At 46.9% G+C, this 10,125-nt stretch overlaps 1 protein-coding gene across 1 annotated transcript; it reads left to right on the top strand.

The window, feature by feature from the left end:
- Positions 1–967: 967 nt before the first annotated feature.
- Positions 968–1,738, top strand: LOC132609524 (uncharacterized). The gene has a single exon (XM_060323559.1). The coding sequence runs from the start codon at positions 968–970 to the stop codon at positions 1,736–1,738; it is 771 nt and encodes a 256-aa protein (XP_060179542.1).
- The last annotated feature ends 8,387 nt before the right edge of the window (positions 1,739–10,125 follow it).

Here is a 10,125-nt window from a genome sequence, read left to right as displayed (position 1 = left end):
GCTGCTGCCGCCAAAAGGAAAAGGCCCTCGGATAAAGGGCAACAATCGAAGAAGAGGGCGAGGAGCGTCACTCGGACCTCACGGGATGAAACAGAGGCCGACATTATTGTTCGGAGAATCGCTGCCGATGCTCCCGTGGCTCCTATCCCCGGGGAGGCTATCGCCGTTCCACCCCTTCCTTCTGCTGGTGAAGGACTTTTGGTTTCGGTTTCTCACACACGTGCGGAAGAAATTCTTTCCCCAGTTCCTCTAAGGTCGATTGACTTCGTCGACATTTCAGGTGAAACTTCTTCCGAGGAAGCTCCCCTGCAAAGGACAAGAAGGCCCGGGGAGGCGTCCGCTGTTGAAGTCGGTCAAAGGACTGAGCCGGTCCCGGAGATCGAAGTCCCCATTGACGTTGATCTGACGCCCGAGCATGAGCCTGCTGCAACTACGGAGCTCCCGAGCTTTGCCGAAGATATTGAGGCTGCTCCAAGTTCCTCTACTCCGGCTCCGAGGCTTGATGAGTTCGATGATATATTCTCGGGCACCCCTCCCGCTACCAGCAAAGCTGCGGGATTCGAGCATCTCCCTATCCCTCGGGCCACGAGGTTGGCCAGCCGGTCCTCCGAATCTGGGGCCAGGGACAGCTTGGTGCGTATTTTTCCGGCCCCTAGCGTGGAGCCGAGGAGAACAAAATTGGTCGTGGTCACCGTCCCCAAAGACTGCAGCTTCCTTTCTCGCCCAGTGGGCGTAGCGAGCTACCTGAGGCCTCTTGTCTCAGATTCGGACAAGCGGAAGATGACCGGGGTCTCCTGGCAATGCCTCATCAACGAGGGTATGCATGCGGGCAACCGGGTAAGATTTTTAGCCGTCTCTGCACATCTTTACTGAGAATTTTAACCTTGCCTCGTTCAAGTTTTTAACTTACTTTCTTCTGCAGAGTGTGGTGCTCGTCAACGAGGCCTTCGTCCGCGCCCAGCAAGAGATGAACGATCTTAAGGGCCAATTGGATGCCCAGGGTCGGGAAACAGAGAAGTATCTGTACCTTCTTCAGGAGAAGGAGGAGGAGTTGAACCGAGCAGTTGCTCTTTCCAATCTTCGGCCCGAGCTTGACGCAGCGAAGGCCGAGAATCGTCAGCTGAGGAGTGAACTGGCCGCCATGACCGAATACAATCGGAGCCTCGAAGCTGAGAAGATCAGCCTTAGCAGGGATAACACCCACATTTCCTCGAGGCTCGGCGAGCTTGAAACCACCTTCTCCCAACTCTGGGAGGAGCTGGATTCGGTGAAGTCGGATGCTGCGAGCTTGGCCGAGAGGAATCGGCTACTCGAATATGAGAGTACCCGATATCAAGAGCGTGCAAGGGTGTTCGAAGTGAAAGCGGAGAGCAGGGGCCGGATGTGTGATGATCTGAAGAACGAACTTAAGGAAACGACCGATGCAAATGACACCCTCCAGGCCGAGCTTCAATCGGCCATCCAAATGGAGAATGTTCTTGGAGAGGCTCGAGATGCTCTAGCGGCGAAGTTATCCCGGGTCGAGGCTGATTTGGACGAAGCTTGGAAGAGCGTGGAAGCCGTCGAGGCTCAGTCTACTATTGTTGCTGAGTACGAGAAATGGAAATCTCGGAGGATCACTCTTGAGCAAGCCGAGGCTAAAAGGATCGAGGGAGAGGATAAGGATGCTCTCGGTTTTGACTCCGATGACTCTGAGCGGACAATGTCCGAACGTTCTGGCTCCAGCCATTCCGGGTAGAGTAGGGCTTGTACTTAGCTTTTATCTTTATTTTATTTTTTGCCTTTGTAGGACTTTGGTTTTTTGATGTAAAAACACCCCTTGTATAAATGAAAAACGAATCTCTCTTGTTTCTTCGTTTGAATGTTCAATATTATTTTTGTCCGAATTGTTGGTCCGTTTTAAGGACAAGCCGACTCGTAGTCATTTAGTTCACTGTGCCCGTAGGACTTACCTAATGCTTTGTGAACTTAGACGCCTCCGAATCACGATAGGCATTTCCTTAGGGCCGGTATTTTTTGGCAACATTTTAGGGCCGGTGTTCATTCGGGCACCCGAATCTCAGCCTTGGCTGAATTTTGACGTAACAGCCCCCGTTTGGGGAGGTTAGAAAATTTTAGCTTGGATCGTTGTGATCTCGCTGCCTTAGTTCGAATTTTTTAACGATTTTGGCTCGGTTCGCTATGACCTTGTCGCCTTTGTAGAATTTCGACCATAATGCCCGGTATAGGGTGTGTGAATGAAGTAGTGCCGAAATATGGCGGTTATCACCGAGGTAAAGTCTTTTAACAGTAAGATAACCGAGATATTGCTTATCCAAACTTTCGATAATTTTTAATTGCAAAGTATTTGTGTACATGAGGATTTTGTTTCCTTCTGCTTTTGCCGTAGCAAGTACTAAATAGACACGATTCATTTTGATCGTTTGGTCCTTATACTGAAACCTATAGCAGAAGGTCCGACCTTCCTTTTGCCGTAGCAAACACTCGGTGGACACGATTCATTTTGATCGTTTGGTCCTTACATAGGAACCTAACATTTTTGGCCCGGTTTGGTTTGCTGGGGGCGGCCTCCGGAGTGGGTGTGTTAGTCCCCTAGCTCTTAGCCGGGCTGCAAGATCGGGTGAGTGCTATTAAGTCCCCATTCGTTGGGTATGACCCCGACAGTCCGGATGTTTGTCCTTTATCTTCGTCAAGTAACACGTTGTACTTGTTGCCTCATTAAAAACCTTGTCGGAAAACCCATTTTGGGACAAAACCGTACTAAGGAAAAGTGTGCAACACGTGTTTTCAGATTTAGATTCTTTTCTTTGCTCGGTACTCGGTTTCCTGCAAAAACGAAAGGTCAAAAATAGAGAAACATGGGGTGTCTTTACCTCAGCAGTAGTATCTTTTCAGATGAGCCACATTCCAGTTATTGCGCAGCCGTTTCCCATCCATGGACTCCAGCTAGTATGATCCTTTACCCGTTACTTCGGCTATCTTGTAGGGTCCTTCCCAGTTCGGGCCCAGTTTTCCTTCGTTGGGATTCTTGGTGTTCAAGGTAACTTTTCGGAGCACCAAGTCCCCAACTTGGAAATGACAAAAATTGGCTCTCCGATTGTAGTACCTTTCCACCCTTTGTTTCTGGGCGGCAATACGGACCAATGCGTTTTCGCGAAGCTCGTCCGTGAGGTTGATTCTTACAGCCATGGCCTCCTCGTTTGACTCCTCGGTCGTATATCAGAACCGGAGGGTCGGTTCACCAACTTCTACTGGGATAAGAGCTTCAGCCCCGTAGACCAACGAGAAAAGAGTCTCCCCAATGCTTGATTTCGATGTGGTTCTGTAAGCCCACAATACCTCCGGTAATATTTCTCTCCAATGATGCTTTGATGCTTCAAGTCTTTTCCTCAGGTTTTGGATTATTGTCTTATTCGTGGATTCCGCTTGTCCGTTTGCACACGGGTAATACGGAGTTGATACAATTTTCTTGATCTTCAACCCTTCGAGGAATTTGTTAACTTTGCCGCCTACGAACTGGGGCCCGTTATCACAAGTTATCTCAGCGGGGATGCCAAAGCGACAGATGATGTGATCCCATATGAAGTCGATGACCTCCTTTTCTCTGATTTTTTCCAAGGCCTGCACTTCAACCCATTTGGAGAAATAATCAATCATGAACAAAATAAAACGGGCCTTACCTGGTGCCCATGGTAACGGACCGACGATGTCCATCCCCCATTTCATGAAAGGCCAGGGTGACACCACCAAATGCAACAACTCGCCGGGCTGATGAATCATCGGAGCATGCCTCTGACACCCGTCGCATTTACGGACAAAATTCTTCAAGTCTTCCTCCATCCGGTTCGAATAATAACCGGCCCTGATAATCTTTCGGACCAAAGCATCAGCACCGGAGTGATTGCCGCAGGTTCCTTCGTGCACCTCTATCATTACATACTCCGTCTCTCCGGGACCCAAACACTTGGCCAGGGGTCCGAAGAAGGACCGCCAATACAATTGGCCGTCTACCAGGCAGAAACGCGCCGCTTTGGTCCTTAGTGATCGTGATTCTTTTGGGTCATTCGGGAGCTTCCCATCACGGAAGTAGTCAGTGTATTTGTTGCGCCAATCCCAAGTGAAGCCCATTGTGTTTATTTCGGCGTGTCCGCTTTCTATTACCGTGTTTAACAAGTGCACCGTTGCCCGGGGGTTGATTTTCTCCCCTTCGACCGAGGATCCCAAATTTGCTAATGCATCGGCCTCGCCGTTCTTCTCCCTCGGTATGTGCTGCATGGTCCATTCTTTAAATCGATGTAGTATCACTTGGGTTTTTTTCCAGGTATCTCTGCATCCGTTCGTGCTTGACCTCGAAGACGCCGTTTACCTGGTTTACGACCAACAGCGAATCACACTTTACCTCGATTATTTCGGCCCCCATACTTCGAGCCAATTCCAAACCTGCAATCATAGTCTTATACTCGGCTTCATTGTTAGTCAATTTAACAGTTCTAATGGACTGTCGAATGGCATCCCCGCCGGTCGGGGTTCTAAGGACGATCCCTAGTCCGGAACCTTTGAGGTTCGAGGCCCCGTTCGTATGTAGGGACCAAATGCTTGGTGCCTTTCCCGAGGTCAGCAGAAGCTTTTTCTCGACCTCGGGGACAATAGCCAGGGTAAAATCGGCCATGAAGTCAGCCAAGATCTGGGATTTGATGGTCGTTCGAGGTTTGTACTCGATATCATACCCGTTAATTTCTACAGCCCATTTAGTTAGTCTACCCGATAATTTAGGTTTATGCATGATGTTTTTCAGAGGGTAAGTAGTTACTACATATATTGGGTGGCATTGAAATTAGGGCTTGATCTTTCTAGAAGTGCTTACCAATGCCGATGCCAATTTTTCCAAATGGGGATAACGGGTCTCCGCATCCCCCAAAGTTCTACTCACGTAATAGATAGGGAATTGTGTACCTGATTCTTCTCGGACCAAAACGCCACTTACCGCTACTTCGGAGATAGCAAGGTAGAGAAAGAGCGGCTCGTCCGCCTTCGGTGTGTGCAGCAGCGGGGGGCTAGAAAAGTACCTCTTCAATTCTTGCAAAGCTTCTTGGCACTCCGGTGTCCAAGCGAAATCGTTCTTCTTCCTTAGTAAGGAGAAGAAACGGTGACTCTTGTCCGAAGACCTCGATATGAAGCGACTCAATGCCGCTATCCTTCTGGTGAGCCTCTGTACCCCTTTGACGCTATTTACTACTTCGATATCCTCGATGGCCTTGATTTTGTCCGGGTTGATTTCAATACCCCGGTTTGACACCATGAAACCCAAATATTTACCGGACCGGACACCGAAGGCGCATTTTTCCGGGTTAAGCTTCATGTTATACTTGCGGATCACATCGAAGGTTTCCTGCAAATGCTTCAAATGTTCCTCTGTTTCCAGGGACTTAACAACCATATCGTCAATATAAACTTCTATTGTTTTTCCTATTTGTTCTTCGAACATCCCATTAACTAGGCGTTGGTAAGTTGCACCGGCATTTTTTAGGCCAAAAGGCATTACATTATAACAGTAAGTCCTATACCGGGTGATGAAGGACGTTTTCTCTTGATCCCCCGGGTGCATTCAAATTTGGTTATACCCGGAGTAAGCATCGAGAAAACTTAACATCTCATGCTCGGCCGTCGCATCGATCATTCTATCGATGTAAGGCAACGGAAATGAATCCTTCGGGCATGCTTTGCTTAAATCCTTGTAATCAAAACACATTCAAAATTTATTACCTTTCTTGGGCACCACTACTTCGTTAGCAAGCCAATCCGGGTACTTTACCTCCCGGATAGAACCTATTTTTAAAAGCTTCGTTACCTAGTCTTTTACGAAAGCGTGTTTTGCTTCCGCCATGGGCCTTCTTTTTTTCTTCACCGGGGAAAAATTCCCGTCCAAGCTGAGCTTATGAGTTGCTACTTCCGGTGATATACTTGTCATATCTATATGGGACCATGCGAAGCAATCTGTGTTAGCTCGAAGAAATTCAATTAACTTGTTCCTGAGCTCCGGGGTAAGCCTCGTGCCCAGGTATACTTTTCTGTCCAGTAGGTACTCGAACAGGATGATCTGCTCCAGCTCCTCTACAGTTGACTTGGTTGCATCCGAGTCATCCGGCATGACGAACGATCTGGGTACCTCAAAATCATCCTCTTCATGTCCTGGATCCGACCCGGTGTGCTTTGATTGCTATTTGGTGTCCTCTCCTTCTGTTACACCTTCTTCCTTCTGAACCGATTCTTTGGGTCGAGGCGCTGCTTCCTCTACTGCGAACATCTCCCTTGCAGCGAGCTGTTCACCTCGGATGGTTTTTATCCCTTCCGGGGTGGGGAACTTCAGCAGCTGATGCAGTGTTGAGGGTACAGCCCTCATGCTATGTATCCAGGGTCTGCCCAGTAGTGCGTTATACTTCATGTCCCCTTCGATCACATAGAACACCGTTTGCCTAATGGTGCCATCGACGTTCACAGGTAATGAGATCTCCCCCTTTGTGGTTTCACTCGCCATGTTGAACCCGCTGAGTATCCGGGCTACCGGTACGATCTGATCAAGCAGCCCTAGCTGTTCGACCACTCTCCACCGGATGATGTTGGCCGATCTACCTGGGTCAATCAAAATACGTTTAACCTTAGTTTTAAAGATAAGTATAGAAATTACCAATGCATCATTGTGCGGTTGAATGATGCCCTCTGCGTCTTCGTTGTTGAAGGAGATAGAACCCTCGGGTAAATGATCTCGGGTGCGCTTTTCACGAACAACAGAAACCTTGGCCCGTTTCATCACCGGCCCCCGAGGGGCATCGATACCCCCAACTATCATGTTGATTGTATGCTAGGGTTCTACCGGCTCGGCCTTTCGATGAACCTCCCTTTCCTTATAGTGACTTTTGGCTCATTCACTCAGCAGATCTCGGAGATGACTGTTCTTCAGTAACCGAGCTACCTCTTCTCTCAACTGGCGACAATCCTCGGTTCTGTGACCATGGGTTCCATGGTATTCACACACCATGCTCGGGTCCCGTTGGCCCGGATCCGACCTTAGAGGTCTCGGCCATCTTACATCCGGGACGCGACCGATGGCCGAGACGAGGCTCGAAGTACTAACGTCGAAGTTGTACTCCGATATTTTTGGCAAATCCTTGTTACCGGCAGAGCTTCCGGCATCGCTCTTGAATGAGAGACCCCGGCTGTTTAATGGGCGCTCGACCCGTTTACTACCCCGACCTGAGAAACGGCTTGGGCTCACCCTTGACTTTTCCGACCTAAAAATTTGCCTCTCCGAATGGGAGTATGGCCGATAACTTTCCTCCGATGATTCGGCCTTTGTTTCGTAACCCTTCCTTGGTCTCTCAAAACTTTTATTCGCATTTATTGGCCTCGGGGGGAGCTCGAATTGATCATCCTCTACCCGAATCTTCAACTCGTACCGGTTATGGACATCAGCCCATGTCACAGCCTCGTATTCCAGCAAGCTTTCTTTCAATTTGAACGAAGCTGTTGAACTTTGAACATTGAGCCCCTTTGTGAAAGCTTGCGCAACCCATTCTTCTGGAACCGGGGGGAGTTCCATTCGTTCCCTTTGGAACCGGTTGACGAACTCACGCAGTAACTCATCGTCTCTTTGGGTTATACGGAAAATATCGGCCTTACGGGCCTGCACCTTTTTGGCACCGGCGTGGACCTTGATGAAGGCATCGGCGAGCATTTCGAAGGAGGTGGTCGAATGCTCGGGTAGATGGTCGTACCATGTCAATGCTCCTTTTGACAGAGTTTCCCCAAACTTCTTTAGCAGTACCGATTCAATTTCGTCCTCCTCCATATCATTGCCCTTTATGGCACATGTGTATGAGGTCACCTGCTCGTGCGGGTCCGTTGTGCCGTCATATTTTTGGATATCCGGCATTTTAAACCTCTTCGGGATTAATTTCGGGGCCGCACTCGGAGGAAAAGGCCTTTGGATGTACCTCTTCGAATCCGGCCCTTTCAGTAAAGGCGGAGCCCCCGGGAGAGTTATATGTTTCGACCCTCTTCTCGGTTGAGTCTACCCGTTTCGCCAAAGTTTCGAGCATTTTTAGGACCTCAGTGGAGGACCCAGCTCCGGATCCATTGCTCTCAATAACGCGTGCCTCCTCCCTTCTGGGTTCAGCAACACCGCTCGTTTTTTCCGGGGTCGTTGTATCCCCTCCGTTTTGCAACCGGGCTATTGCGATTCCCTGTTCGGCAATCGCCGCTCTCTGCTCTTGCAACATTTCAAAAATTAAACGTAAGTCAATGTTATCATTGGGTGTACCCGGTTCCTTCCGGTCCTGTGCCCGGGACAAGGTAACAGAATTGTGGGTATTTAGCGGATCAGTGGCCGGTAAGGTGGCATTCTCCTGGTCCACAGTGTTTTGACGGTTGAGGCCCTCCCTCGAATTAACGGGGTTAGGATCAGCGGGGTTTGGTGGTCCCCGTGGACCGTTTCCTTCGTTTTCAGCCACGATTTCGTTGTTGTTAACGTGACCAGATTGCCCGCTATCGGCCATTTAGTCCGTTTTCTCAGATACGAACAGAAGGTGTTTTTGATTTAGATGGGTAAGGTAGAGATCAAGATAAAAGACCACTATTATCCTAGCCCCACGGTGGGCGTCAAACTGTTTACCCCGAATTTGGATAATCAATTAAATTTATGAGTGAGTATAAGATATGTGGTTAAGTCTCGATCTACTTGATAAAAGAAAGATATAAATATAGATATGATATGAAGAGAGCAATGATAATCGGTGGTTTGCTATATACTCGTATGCTTACTAATGTATGAGTGTTACTTGATTGAAGAAATGTAAGAAATAAACACAACAAGTGTGACCGAAATCAGGTATTTGAGAGAGAGATTTTGTATATATATTGCTAGTACAAAGTGTTCTTGATATGAGGAAGCCAACCCTCTCAAAGGAGGTCAATGCCCCTTATTTATAGTGCTGCCCCATGGGCTTCATACAACATAAGAAATAATAAAATAAAGAAAAAATTCTGAGTTGGATTAGGTAGACCGTACGGTCTGACACCTGTACGATTGGCAGTTGAACACAGCAGGACGTCATTGACGCGTGCCAACCGCGCAACGGATCTTCCGGACCACCGGCCACGGTCAAACGGACATACGGCCTCGAACAACCGGTCATAGAAGAACCGGACCAAATGACACCCTTCCTTTACTCCGGTCCAAGCTTTTCCCCGGTTCAGAATGGGAACCTTCATGCACGTTCCCGTCCCTTTCTTCTTCGGTCTCAACGGTTTAACGTATACCCGGTTTTTACCGTATGCAATATGAACTTATATAAATGGCCTTTTAAATCAATAATATGCATAACCATCATCATTGGAAGAAATAGTAGAAGAAAGCTACAGATTTATCAGGTAAGTTTATTTTCCTGCAGTATTTCCTATGAGTATTCATTGTATCAGAATCTTCTTTTTTAAAGATATAGCAAACGACACACTCTCATTTTTTTTGTTAATTTTTCTTTTATGTTGTTGTGAGTTATTTATTTATATTGTTTCAATTCTTAATTTTTTTTCCATATTTCGTTAACATACTACAAGAAAGTATAGAAATTGCAACAAAAAATTTAATATTTGGAAACAATTTAGTTTTATTGTTGCCAAAGAATTTAATTTTGTTGCCATAATATTGATTATTGTTGCAAAAAGTACTTTTGGCAACAAAAAAAAAAAAATTGTTGCACGTTGTTGCAATAATAGCCGTTGGGAAAAGTCTATGCAATAAAAAAAAATTGTTGTCAAAAGTACTTTTTGCAACAATAATCAATCTGTGACAATAAAAATAATTTTGTTGCCAAATATATTTTTTCTTGTGGTGACATTTCATAATATTGCGATGTCGTTGTGATTGGAGTAATTGTTTTGAGTTTGCATTTTCAATGTTTCCTTAGTACTCTGTCGAGATCATTTTTTTTTTTTTTTTAATAACTCACATTTGTGGTTTCTTTTGCTCAAATTGCTAAAGCCTAAAAGGGATTTCGTATATGGAAAAACATGGGTGTATATGAGTTATAATATTGTATATTAGTGTATATGAGTTATAATATTGTATAT

This window comes from Lycium barbarum, chromosome 1 (assembly GCF_019175385.1).
Source record: "Lycium barbarum isolate Lr01 chromosome 1, ASM1917538v2, whole genome shotgun sequence".
In the NCBI taxonomy this organism is placed as follows: domain Eukaryota; kingdom Viridiplantae; phylum Streptophyta; class Magnoliopsida; order Solanales; family Solanaceae; genus Lycium; species Lycium barbarum.
This window is presented reverse-complemented; position numbering and strand designations above follow the sequence as displayed.

Bases quoted from the DNA above. Each gene is read 5' to 3' on its own strand.
- LOC132609524 (XM_060323559.1), top strand. From the start codon at position 968: ATGAACGATCTTAAGGGCCAATTGGATGCCCAGGGTCGGGAAACAGAG.